This window comes from Pocillopora damicornis, chromosome 3 (genome assembly GCF_964200805.1).
Source record: "Pocillopora damicornis chromosome 3, jaPocDami1.2, whole genome shotgun sequence".
In the NCBI taxonomy this organism is placed as follows: Eukaryota; Metazoa; Cnidaria; class Anthozoa; order Scleractinia; family Pocilloporidae; genus Pocillopora; species Pocillopora damicornis.
The window spans coordinates 5,888,545-5,902,074 of record NC_142672.1 but is presented as its reverse complement, the minus strand read 5'-3'; the positions used below and the strand labels follow the sequence as shown (position 1 = coordinate 5,902,074).

The 13,530-nt window shown below is 37.8% G+C and overlaps 2 protein-coding genes and 1 pseudogene across 3 annotated transcripts in view; 2 read left to right on the top strand and 1 right to left on the bottom strand.

The window, feature by feature from the left end:
* LOC113677429 (putative tRNA N6-adenosine threonylcarbamoyltransferase) overlaps positions 1 to 13,530 on the bottom strand; it is a 272,358-nt gene that overhangs the window by 34,114 nt on the left and 224,714 nt on the right. The gene's annotated exons all lie outside the window — the stretch shown is intronic.
* Positions 3,162 to 6,878, top strand: LOC149047951 (microfibril-associated glycoprotein 4-like). Its single transcript, XM_089199985.1, has 4 exons — positions 3,162 to 3,418; positions 3,552 to 3,672; positions 5,207 to 5,606; positions 6,047 to 6,878. Exons 1-4 carry the CDS (start codon positions 3,206 to 3,208, stop codon positions 6,309 to 6,311), a joined length of 999 nt encoding a protein of 332 aa, XP_089056111.1. The 5' UTR covers positions 3,162 to 3,205; the 3' UTR covers positions 6,312 to 6,878.
* LOC149047950 (techylectin-5B-like) lies at positions 11,732 to 13,049 on the top strand (annotated as a pseudogene). The gene is made up of 2 exons (XR_016184894.1): positions 11,732 to 11,987; positions 12,449 to 13,049. The product of XR_016184894.1 is annotated as a techylectin-5B-like (transcript).

Genomic DNA, 13,530 nt, shown 5'->3' with positions numbered 1-13,530 from the left:
GAGGAAAATGCGACACGTTGTGTAGTTCTAAAAATTCATATTTTCATAAATTTTTAATTTGAAAAACGTGAACTTGTCATAACCTGTCATAACACATATCACCAAGGAAAATAGGACCACGTTGTGTAACTCTAAAACTTCTTACATGTCCCGCTGATAGTGTTTTAACCAAGAAATTTGCAGCTTTGTTTAAGAGTTAGACTTGCGATATATGTTTTTCAAAACATTCTATTGGATTTTCATAGAAATATTAATTGACTGTCATATCCAGTGGAAGTAAGATGAGACTCCGCAGTCATTTAGATTTAAACACAAAAGCTTTGACCTGATGACTTACAACAATTAGAACAGCTGGACAGGACGAAGGAGTGTGGCGTATAAAACAGCGGTTTTGTTTTGTAACCATAGTTACAGAGGTTCAAACAGTTCTATACATTAAAGGAAGGCACGACGCCATAAAGTTTTCACTATTGATATCCCCCAAGAGCAAAACCAAGTACGGAAAACACTTTGGCTCAGAAGGTAAGAAGCATATCTCTGTGAGCTAGTTATCCATATTTCTTAGACCAAGCCTTTCTTACCGAGACCAATTGCGCTGATTTCAGAAATGATCGAGGAAAATTTTGTGTTAAATTCTGTAAATTAAGCCACACGATATTTCACATTCTGTCACACCCTTCTGGTCAAAGTTGTTACAAATTTGAAAGTTTCGAGGTTGAAGTTCTCAAATACCATCCGAAAGTCATAGAATGCTTGCGACCAGTCTAAGTAAGATAAAATCGGGTGATGTTTAATGCTAACTACTATGAGCAAAACGAGACATAAAAAACTTAGGCCTCTGTACTTTACATACATTCTATCGCATTGTTCAATTTAAAGTTGCTTCAAAGTTAATCTTCATGTTAATAATGTGCAATGCTGTTCTGTCGTAGTGAAGAACATTTTGATATAAAAAAGGATAAATTGTTGACATTTTGTATTTCAGAAGTGATCTGACATCTTTGTCGGTAGCAAGTCTACAAAAATTTGTTTCTTGCTCTTAACTTGATTGCCGCAAGTCATCAGGATAAATTGTTCACATTTTGTATTTTCAGAGGTGATCTGACATCTTTGTCGGTAGCAAGTCTGCAAAAATTTGTTTCTTGCTCTTAACTTAACTGCCGCAAGCTCAAAGTTAAACAGGCTGAAAATAGTCATATTGATAAACTCCTGTCACCTCCGATAAGGGTGATGTGCTCCATTTCGTTCTTCTTCGAAGCTTTATAAAATATTAGGTCTTATAAGAATAAGATGAAATTTACAAGATAGAGTAAGAATTTAAAAATACTCCAGTGCAGACAGCTGCCTAACATTTGTCAACATTCAAATTTACAAGAAAACAGGAAGGTTATATTTTGGGGCGCTCACTATTATACTGATTACCTTGAATTTAATTATTTATTTATAGCGATGCAGTTCAAGTTTTCTCTTCAACCGATCATTAGTATTCTCTATATCTTCCTTAAAATTATTCTCCCACCATGCTTCTGTTACACCGGTGAGTATAAATCCCTTTTTAAATTTTTGTGTTTCCTCTTTCTGGTGTCACTTCCTCAAAACAATTACATGAACTACATACGCTACCTGCTGATCAAAGTAAATAACCTTAAAGCAGACAATCCGCTTTATCTAACTCAAAATTTCTTCTATTTAACAAATACAGAAGCCTTGACTGTGCCCTGTTCTGTTGTAAAGCACACACGAAGCGGTTCGAGCACGAAAAAGAAGTGTAGGAAGAAACACGAGACGTAGTACAATAAGCCAATCAGAATCGTTGTTATAACAGTTCAAATATCTGATTGGCTGTACAAGACTAAAGCTGTCAGAAATGTCAAGCCATCAAAGTTCACATTCTGCAATTGTTTACAAACTTAAATAGTTTGGCAGGTCGAATCTCACACTTTTGCCAGAAGTGTTTTAGTCTCTAAGTGGAGGTGAAATGTTCCGTGAAATCCGGCTGAATTGTGGCTCACAAAAACACGCACGTTTTTTCACATGATAAATAGTAAACAAACTGCTCAAGGCGAATTTTATGAATGAACGAGAGACGAATTCACCGGAACTGGAAGATTGCTCGAGATGATCGACTGAGCCGCAAAACTCGGTTGCAGTGACTGATGTGGCCTTCACCACTCAACACATCGGAAAGGACGTGAGAGCAAGCTCACTGTTAACGCGAAGGGTGGTCGATGTAATTTCTGAGGCTTGCTTCACTGGCGATCTCCGAGCTAGCCACGTTAGCGCAGTCGCTCGCTCGCAGTCGCTCTGACACCGTCATGATTAGTATGAATTATAACAGTTATGACACTTTGGCTATATTTTTTATCATACCTGTTTTGTTCTGTTTTGCTTTTGAACTCGAACTTTATATACTATATGAGTGTTAGCTGTGTTTGATTTTTATTACTATTCGCTTGCAATCTAACTAAGCGTGAAAACCTTCAAAACTCGGACTGTTCATTTCGTTTTCACTTTGAGAATTTTCTTCTCTGCTTACGTTATAATAACGTCAATTACGGCGCCTAACATGTTTATAAACCTTTGTTTGGTTGCTCTGTTGCTACATGCCGGCTCGCTTGTTTCGAAATATCACTTTCAATTAACAAAAAAAAAAAGGTTAGAGAAAAGTCCTGGAAAAGGTCAGACATAGTCCATTTTGGCAGATGGTGCGACAGCTTAAGCTCAGCTCGATGCTCTATACTCTCATAGAGCACGCTCTTTTAACCAATGACAGCGCGCGTCATATCAACTTTATTTTAATATGGAATAGAGATACAAAAAAAGTAAAATTTTTAAGAAAGGCTCAAAATAATGAATAAAAACAAACGATTCACAGATATGGTGGTGCGATGATGAACTCTATGAAAATATTCTTGATGTTTTTTTAATATTTTCTTTCCGCTTATTAATTCACAATCAAAGATTAATTTTTGGCAATGAAAGCCTCCCATTTACGTTAAATTTTCAAGAGATGAGAATCACCTTTAGGGAAAACTCGTCAGGGTTCTCATGCTGTAAAGTTTTGAAATAAAGTTGTTTAATGTGCCTTTTTCATCGATGAAAATAAGAAATTATCTCGAGTGAGTGGAAACTAAATGATGTATTTATTTTGCCTACCACAGACGACGATAGTCGACACATCAAATTCAAAGACCCAATACCGAACATGGCCATGAAAAATCACGTGATCAAAAGTGTAGAGGTGCCAAACGAGGGGAGCTGCAGAGTAATGTGTTATATGGAGCCTAATTGTGTGTCCATCAATGTTGGACCTGTTACAGGAGGAAGCGAAAAATGCGATTTGAATAACGCCACGGAGGAAAACCATGCTTCATTTCTTCTCGTGAACAATCCAGGCTACGCTTATCTTGCAATCGAGGTAACATTTCACATTCTTACGAAACTGAGATGGTTGAAGAGATTGATTAATTTTCTTAGGCTAAAGTGATCTTATTCTTGACATAAGGAAGATTAGTTCCAAAGTCAAAAGTTAATTTTGTTTTTTTTAACAGAATCCATGCAGCAGCAGCCCATGCTTAAACAGTGGCACCTGTCAGGCTGGATTCACCTATAAAGGTTTTCGTTGTGTCTGTGGGGAAAGATTTACTGGAGAAACCTGCCAAATCAGTGAAGGTGAAATGAGAGGATTGTGTGGGCAAGTCTCTCGTTTAGTACGAGAGGAGTTACTCACTTCAGTCCCAAACTTGAATTCAAGAACAAAATAGTAACCACTGAAGTAAAGCTAATCAAAGTGGTCCGTGAGCAAACTCGTATATTGACAGATGACTTGCATGATTTTTTGGATTATGTTTAATGTTATCTGGTTTTGGGAATTTTGTGGTTGATTGTCATATTGAGAGTACGAGCAGTAGTTCAGTGTTCGCTAATGTAGCAAAGAAACAAAGTAACGTTGGGATAAGGAGGCATTACAATTGAAATGATCATGCTATTACATTTGAGAAGGGTGGATGATGTCACGTGTTTTAAATATATATCATTTTTGTTTCTGGTTCAAAAGAAAAGGTTGGAAGTGAATGAGGGTGAAAAGTGAAATTTATTGTCTATCATTGTAAATATTGGAAAATCAAGGCAACTCTGCCTTAATGAAAACATTAATAATTCCCTCTTTATCAGATGAGACATACAGGAACGAGTTTTGAGTGGTATAACTAAGCCCAGACTGCCACCGTCATTTTGGATTTCCGCCTGGGTAGATTTTGGTCACGTGCTAGGCAACGTATAATCAAAAACAAGATAGAATTCCATTTCAGGCCTATTTATCAATTTTGTGGTGTATAACTTTCGCATTTTAGTACGTAACATTTGTTTTGAATCTTCAAATTGTCTTGAAACTTAAAAGAAAATCGTTCTTTAAAAATTTGCTGAAAATCGGTAGCTAAAATTGTTTCTTTAGGTGTTATTTGAGTTTCGTGTTAACCTGTAATTTCGTCAGTCGCCGGCACCTTTTGTTGCTTCACATAGAAAAAGCACACGATACGAAATGTAATGATCGATTTTGTCCCCAATCTCACGCCATAACAGAAAAAGCTTTTGAACACCTGTAAACTCCGCTTCGGAGTAAGTGATATTTTTAATGAATCTTCGGATTGTTCTCAAGTTCAAGGATTGTAAATTACAATTTTATAAACGAAGGTTGTTCTCTTATTTCAGTGTGAATCCTCGCACGCCTGCCAGTCGCTGGCGCCGCTTGTTGAAACTTAAACGAAAAAAATAAACTCTTTCAAGATTATCATTGGCTTCTTTCTCACCCCACCACTAATCTTAGCAACAAAGGTCGCCATTTCGTTTGTTTATTATTTGCCAAATACTATCAAATGTACTCAAAAGCCTGAAATTGAAAAAATGTTTACAGGAATCGACCAATCGAGCGAGCGAGCGAGTGCCATTCTCCACTTCATATCTACAACTCGCTCTTGCGCATGCACGCAATTCACGAGTTAAAAAGGAAAAGTCTATTACTGTAAATTTACGTGAATATAGCTGGTAGATATTAAGGAAAAAGAAATGGTACTAGTTAATGTTCAGAATTACGTTTTATCAGCCAGAGCAGTAGTCAGGTAGCAAACAAAAAGCAGCCAACATCCAAACCATTTAAAGTGGGCGTTTTGTGTTAATTTGATTTTTGTTTGTTTTTACTGATTTTCAGTCAAAAGAAACTGCGCAGAAATCTACAAGTCCGCAGGTAAACCAGCTGACGGTGTGTACACCATTAAACCTGATAATTTGCCTGCTTTTGATGTATTCTGTGACCAAACAACAGCCGGTGGTAGTTGGATAGTGTTGCAGAAAAGATTGAACGGCTCGGTTGATTTCTACCGCTCCTGGAACGACTACAAACATGGCTTTGGTGACCTGAAAAGTGAGTTTTGGTTGGGACTGGACAAGATTCACCGGCTGACCTCAGATAATAACGGCATGCTGCTTGTGGACTTGGAGGACTTTGAAGGGAACACAGCTTATGCCGAGTATAACTTGTTTGGTGTTATGAGTGAGAAAGACAAGTACAAGCTGATCCTTGGTTCCTATTCAGGTAGAACTTTAATTTCGTCGCTTCTATTCTTGCCATTTTAGGAGGGGGAGGGGGGGGAGGAGAGTGCTGAGTAATGTAAATATGGTTAACATCTTTTACATCAATAGCTTTGAAAGACAGAAAAGTAATGTCAGCTCATCGATATGCAATCCTGAACAACGCATACCGGACGTTGATTAGTCCAAAAGTATTTGCCGGTGGATCATATGCAGCTAACCTGACGAACTAATCCAACTCTTATGAGTGCCTTGGCAAACACATTCATCTGCATTATCATATTGAGTGATTCAATCCCTAGAGTCTTCGACATGAATCATAGATATTACTAACAATACTTTTATTCCATATCATTATTGTTAAATTATACTTACCTGATATTTCAAGGTTTCTTTTGAATTACGAACTGCTCATTGTCGGTCGAACGTAATGCTCATAGTGCGGATCGTTTTTTTCAAGAAATTCTGGTGACTCTCTTGCTCTGCATGGCGGTATGCCGTTCACCACTAAAGATCAAGATAATGACAATCATGGAGGTGTCAACTGCGCCATTACGTTCAAAGGAGCCTGGTGGTACGAGCATTGTCACCACTCAAATCTCAATGGTTTATATCATCGTGGCAATCACCCCTCCTATGCTGATGGAGTGAACTGGAATCACTGGAAAGGATATCATTACTCTCTAAAGAGAACCGAGATGAAAATAAGACCAGTGGATTTCTGAACCGTCATATTTATGGCACAACAATGATACAGTACCAACTTAACAAAGGAAACGAGTGTCTTGATTTAGCATGTAATAGTCACTCTAAAACTGGAGCTAAGCGAAATGTTCTTCAGGTTTTTCTTGCTTAGAGAAGAATAGTTGATTCTGTAGAATCAGCCAATTAAACAGTGATAATAACAATCATAATAATAATGACTTAATCTATTAATCTATGTAGCGGTACATTCAAAAAGCTCCTTATCGTAGTAGGAAATTGACAGCTAATCATAAGTAGCTCTTAAAAATGCGTCTTTAACATTTCCTCAGAAAACGGAAAGTAAAAACCTCAGTTTAAGGTTTATGGGTGAGACATTCTATATCCTGGGGGCAGAGGCTGAAAAGACCCTGTCTCCATAAAATTTTAGGTGGGTCTGAGGTATTCGCAAAAGTTATGCTCGAATCTCAATGGCTTGTATCATCATGGCCATCATGCCTCCTATGCTCCTACAATCTCGGTTATACAAGTTTTGATTATTTATTTCATCGGAAAAAAGTTTCCCCTCAAACTTTGCCCAATAAACTATCTTAAACTATCAAGGTGTATTTCAGTGTGTGCTGTTATCGCCGGTTACACTAAATAGAATCCTGTAGTTTGGTTCTGAAATGTGCATACAGGTTTGAATAGCGTAAGCTGTCAGAACTAAAATATGCATGAAATAACAGAAGCCAAATTTTTAAGAAAGAGTTCACCATTAAAATGTTAAGCGAGCGCTAATCAAATTATGATATTCGATGCATTGTTGTTGACGTCTTTCGTCACGAAAGGGTAAAATTTGTCAAATTCTGGCCTTCTGAAATGTTTAGAGTATCAATCGGTGTAGTCTAAAAGCTCTGTCCTACTATCTTTTCAACTTAAAATGGTTAAAATCTAAGATTTATTGAGCTACTTATATAAAACGGTTGGAGTTTGTTCAATGAAATAGTTTGCATAATCGGCTGTCACGCTAGCAAAATCGCTGAAAGTTTGATGTCACCGCAGCGAACAAAATTAATAAGTGCAAGAAATCAAGAAATCAAGCGGAGTTTTCAATGGTCTGATCTGGACTTGAGCAATATCAACCAAGGAGGAAAGAGTACTTTTGACCAATTTCAGAAAGCTGTCTAACGAGTGTTTTTAAATAAATTATGACGAACCCTGAATAAACAAATATCAAAATTGAAATACTTTTTATTCACCTAAAATATCACACAGTTTAAAAATACGAAAGATTTTTTGCTGCATGGCGTGTGATACGAGGACCAGGGTATTCAACTTTTGAAATTTTCGATGTCGCAAGAGGTCAAAAAAGGGCCTTTAGCAGCTTTGACTTTTAAGAGCTCTAAAAATTTTATTTTGACGTATTTCCAGAAACTGCTGTGGTTTTATTTACCTGCAACCAAAGATAGTTTATCAGGCAAAGTTTGAGTGAAAACTTTTTTCCGATGCGAAATACCTTGGACCGCTCTTACAGAGATCGCCACTTAATGGGTTGAGTATAACGTTATAGGCTTGTTTATAATTTTTGCTCGAGACTTTGTCTCATTGTGTTTGGGTTCTTCCAATTTCTGATCACATTTCATCATTTGCAGCTTTGTTTTAGAGTTAGACTTGCTGACTCAGTTTTCAAAAGTCCTATGCTGGACTTTTATTGAGGTATTTCATTGACTATTATACTTGTCCAATATTACTTGGAGAAAACCAGTCACCCACAGTTAACACAAAAGCAATGATCTGATGACTACAAATAAGAAGAACAGCTGAACAGGAAGAAGGTCTGTGGCGTTTATGTTCACCACTCATTAAACCGTTCTGTTTTGCAACCATAGTTACAGCACTTCAAATACTTCTCTAGAGGGCAACAAGACACGACTTTCCCTTCTGACACACCCAAACACAATATCAAGTACGACAAACATTTTGTCAGTCAGAAGGTAAGAAAATATATTTGTAAGCTACTTTCCATTGTTTGCACGAGGGTCAAAGTATTCACAGGATTTATGTCGAGCGTCGATGAAAATAATGTTATTTATAAAGCTCTGTTGAGGGGTGTTCGAAACGTTAACCTTAGTCAACTCAGTTAGTAGAACTAAGTTATCTTGTGGTTAATAACAACTCCTTTTAACAAGAGTACCCTATTGCAAATTTAACAATTAGTTCAACTGGCTCAAGAAGCTAGAGTTGCTCTCGGCTACGCCTCGAGCAACTCTTTCGCATCTTTCGTGCTCTCCAAACTTCCCAAGTGCTTCATATCTCGATGAACGCACAGCTGATGTATGAACCAATTGTTTTATGACATTTTCAACCCGATGGAAAATTTTTTTTCCGCGAGGGTTTGTTTGCTGACGTCATGAGCGTGCACAATAGGAATATGAAGCACGCTCGCGCAATTGAATTTGATTACACAAATTTACTAGCTATGTTATAAAAGGTTTTTGCGCACGATGAGAAGTATCGTACAACACTTACTTGTAACAGTATATCACATTCACTGTAACATTGTACATTTTCTCATTACGCAGGCCTATGGCTTACTGGGTAAAAAAAACCTCAAAGTCGACATGTAACCCTTGCATTTTATCGCCATTTTTCCTAAGTTTCTGGGCACTTTCTAGTAAGACCAGTTTTGTCAGCGGACAGATATTAAGTAAAAATGTTTAGTTTGTGGTAATATCGTTTATAATTTCGGCATGTACTGAGACCCGAAACAGCAAAACGAAACGACCAAAACGAAACAATGGTTTTCTCGACGCCTCACGCCCAGCTGATGGTAATAGAGAGATAACTGAATTTCCCCGTGAGATAGATTAGGAGTAGACCATAATCTAAACGAGATGAATATGGCGCCTGACGCCTGAAACCCCTGGGCATTTATTTTAGTTTTATTATTTTTTTTTTGTTTACTACTTTGGTCGTTTCGGTCGTTTCGTTTTGGTCGTTGGGTTCGCTTCAATTCGATCGTTCTGTTTTGGTCACTCTGGTGGTTTTGCATGTTTCGCATGTTTGCCGTGACTGTGCCCTGTTCTGTTGTAAAGCACACACGAAGCGGTTCGAGCACGAAAAAGAAGTGTAGGGAGAAACACGAGACGTAGTACAATAAACCAATCAGAATCGTTGTTAAAACAGTTCAAATATCTGATTGGCTCTACAAGACTAAAGCTGTCAGAAATGTCAAACCATCAAAGTTCACATTCTGCAATTGTTTACAAACTTAAATAGTTTGGCAAGTCGAATCTCACACTTTTGCCAGAAGTGTTTTAGTCTCTAAGTGGAGGTGAAATGTTCCGTGAAATCCGGCTGAATTGTGGCTCACAAAAACACGCACGTTTTTTCACATGATAAATAGTAAACAAACTGCTCAAGGCGAATTTTATGAATGAACGAGAGACGAATTCACCGGAACTGGAAGATTGCTCGAGATGATCGACTGAGCCGCAAAACTCGGTTGCAGTGACTGATGTGGCCTTCACCACTCAACACATCGGAAAGGACGTGAGAGCAAGCTCACTGTTAACGCGAAGGGCGGTCGATGTAATTTCTGAGGCTTGCTTCACTGGTGATCTCCGAGCTAGCCACGTTAGCGCAGTCGCTCGCTCGCAGTCGCTCTGACACCGTCATGATTAGTATGAATTATAACAGTTATGCCACTTTGGCTATATTTTTTATCATTCCTGTTTTGTTCTGTTTTGCTTTTAAACTCGAACTTTAAATACTATACGAGTGTTAGCTGTGTTTGATTTTTATTACTATTCGCTTGCAATCTAACTAAGTGTGAAAACCTTCAAAACTCGGACTATTCATTTCGTTTTCACTTTGAGGATTTTCGTCTCTGCTCACGTTATAATAACGTCAATTACGGCGCCTAACATGTTTATAAACCTTTGTTTGGTTGTTCTGTTGCTACATGCCGGCTCGCTTGTTTCGAAATATCACTTTCAATTAACAAAAAAAAAAAAGGCTAGAGAAAAGTCCTGGAAAAGGTCGGACATTGTCCAATTTGGCAGATGGTGCGACAGCTTAAGCTCAGCTCTATGCTCTATACTCTCATAGAGCACACTCTTTTAACCAATGACAGTGCACGTCATATCCGAACTTTATTTTAATATGGAATAGAGATACAAAAAAGGAAAATTTTTAAAAAAGGCTCAAATGATGAATTAAAGCAAGCAATTCACAGATATAGTGGTTCGTTAATGAACGCTATGAAATTATTCTTCATATTTTTTTAACATTTTCTTTCCGCTCATGAATTCACAATCAAAGATTAATTTTTGGTAATGAAAGCCTCCCAGTTACGTTGAATTTTCAAGAGATGAGAATCACTTTTAAGGAAAATTCGTCAGGGTTCTCATGCTGTAAAGTTTTGAAATAAAGTTGTTTAATGTGCCTTTTCATCGATGAAAATAAGAAATTATCTGGAGTGAGTGGAAACTAAATGATGTATTTGTTTTGCCTACCACAGACGACAATAGGCGACACATCAAATTCAAGGACCCAATACCGAACATGGCCATGAAAAATCACGCGATCAAAATTTCAGAGGTGCCAAACGAAGGGAGCTGCAAAATAATATGTTTGATGGAGCCTAATTGTGTGTCCATCAATGTTGGACCTGTTGTAGGAGGAAACCAAAAATGTGAGTTGAATAACGCCACGGAGGAAAATGCTCCATTTCTTCTCGTGAACAATATGAGTTACACATATCTTGCAATCGAGGAAACATTTCACATTCTTACGAATTTTAGGTGGTAGAAGAGATTGTTTCATTTTATCAGGCTAAAGTGATCTTATTCTTGACATAAGGAAGATCTGCACAATAGTTTTCCTTGTTTTGTCAACAGAATCCATGCAGCAGCAGCCCATGCTTAAACAGTGGCACCTGTCAGGCTGGATTCACCTACAAAGGTTTTCATTGTGTCTTTCGGGAAAGATTCACTGGAGAAACCTGCCAAGTTGAAGGTGAAATTGCTGGATTGTGTAGGCTAGTCTCTCGTTTAGTACGCGAGGAGTTACTCACTTGAGCCCCAAACTTGACTTCATGAACAAAATATTAACCTCTGAAGTAAAGCTAAAAAAGAAAATCCTATTATTGTAACTTTACATAAATATAACTGGTAGATATTAAGGAAAAAGAAATGGTACTAGTTAATGTACAGAATTAAGTTTTATCAGTCAGAGCAACAGTCAGGAAAGCAACAAAAAGCACTCAACATCCAATCAATTTGAAGTGGGCGTTTTGTTTGTTTTTTTGTTTATTTCTATTTTCTGATTTTTAGTCAAAAGGAACAGTGCAGAAATCTACAATTTGGGTAAACGAAGGGACGGCGTGTACACCATCAAACCTGATAATTTGCCTGCCTTTGATGTATTCTGTGACCAAACAACAGCCGGTGGTGGGTGGGCGGTGTTCCAGAAAAGACTGAACGGCTCGGTTGATTTCTACCGCTACTGGAATGACTACAAACGTGGTTTTGGTGACCTGAAAAGTGAATTTTGGTTGGGACTGGACAAGATTCACCGGCTGATCTCAGATAATAACAGCATGCTGCGTGTGGACTTGGAAGACTTTGAAGGGAACACTCGATATGCTGAGTATAACATGCTTGGTGTTATGAGTGAGAAAGACAAGTACAAGCTGCTCCTTGGTTCTTATTAAGGTAGAACTATCATTCCGTCGCGTCTATTCTAGTCATTCTAAGAGGGAGAAGGGAAGGGGGAGGGGGAGGGGGAGAGTGCTGAGTAATGTAAATATGCTTAGCGTATTTTAAATCAATAGCTTTGGAGAACAAAAGAGTGTGTAAGCTCAGCTCATCGATGTGCGATCCTGGACAGGGCATACCGGACGTTGATAAGTCCAAAGGTATTCGCCGGTGGATCATGCGCAGTAGACTAGTCCAACTCTGATGAATGTCTCGGCAAACATATTTATTAGCATTATCACAGTTAGCGGTTCAATCCCTAGAATCTTCGACATGAATCATAGATATTACTAAGAATACTTTTACTCCATTTTGTTATTGTTGAATTATACTTATCCGATATTTCAAGATTTCTTTTGAATTACAAACGGCTCATTGTTGGTCAAACGTAATACTCATAAAGCGGCTCGTTTTTTCAGGAACTTCTGGTGACTCTCTTGCTTATCATCGCGGTTTGCCATTCACCACTAGAGATCAAGATAATGACAATAAGGGAGGTCACAACTGCGCCATTCAGTACAAAGGAGCCTGGTGGTACAACACTTGTCACAAAGCGAATCTCAATGGTTTATATCTTTCCGGCAGTCACTCCTCCGATTCTGATGGAGTGAACTGGAGTCACTGGAAAGGATATCATTACTCTCTAAAGAGAACCGAGATGAAAATAAGACCAGTGGATTTCTGAACTGTCATGTTTATGGCACAACAGTGATACAGCACCAACTTTAATAAAAAAACACCAGTGTCTCGATCAAGTCTATTCAGCATGTAATAATCACTCTTAAATTGAAGCTTAGCGAAATGTTGTTCAGCTTTTTCATGCTTAATCTTTCTACGTGTTTTTCAAAATAGGAATAGTTGATTCTGTAGAATCGGCCAGTTAACCGATAATTATAATAATAATAATAATCATAATCATAATGATAATCATAATAGTAATAATGACTCAATCTACACAGTGATACATGAAAAAGCTCCTTATCATAGTTGGAAATTGACAGTTAATCATAAATAGCTCTGAAAAAATGTGTCTTTAATCTTTTCTCAAAAAACTTAAACTAATAGACTCAATTGAATGTCTATGGGTGAGACATTCTATAGCCTGGGGGCAGCGGCTGAAAAGATCCTGTCTCCTTAAATTTTAGGTGGGTCTGAGGTGCTCACAAGAGTCATCTTCCAATCTCAATGGCTTGTATCATCATGGCCATCACACCTCCTACGCTCCTACAATCTCGGTTATACAAGTTTTGATTGTTTAAATTTTTGACTCGTATTTTCAGTTGACGGAACACAAAGCGATCACCCAGCATTCATTTTTTCCAAGCCAAGATTAGAAGAGTAAACCCAGTCGCTAATTCAGTTCTAGTTCCCTTTGATTTCTATAACGAAACCCCAAGCAATTACCCAATGTTTTGACTCTGAAGAACGCTATCAGAAAAAAAAATATTTCAAGCTCTAGTGTACACTGGAATGCGGCAACGTAATGTGGATGATTCTAAAA

Bases quoted from the DNA above. Each gene is read 5' to 3' on its own strand.
- LOC149047951 (XM_089199985.1), top strand. From the start codon at position 3,206: ATGGCCATGAAAAATCACGTGATCAAAAGTGTAGAGGTGCCAAACGAG. The intron at 3,419-3,551 runs GTAACATTTCAC...TTTTTTTAACAG, and splicing joins ACGCTTATCTTGCAATCGAG to AATCCATGCAGCAGCAGCCC. The intron at 3,673-5,206 runs GTGAAATGAGAG...ACTGATTTTCAG, and splicing joins AACCTGCCAAATCAGTGAAG to TCAAAAGAAACTGCGCAGAA.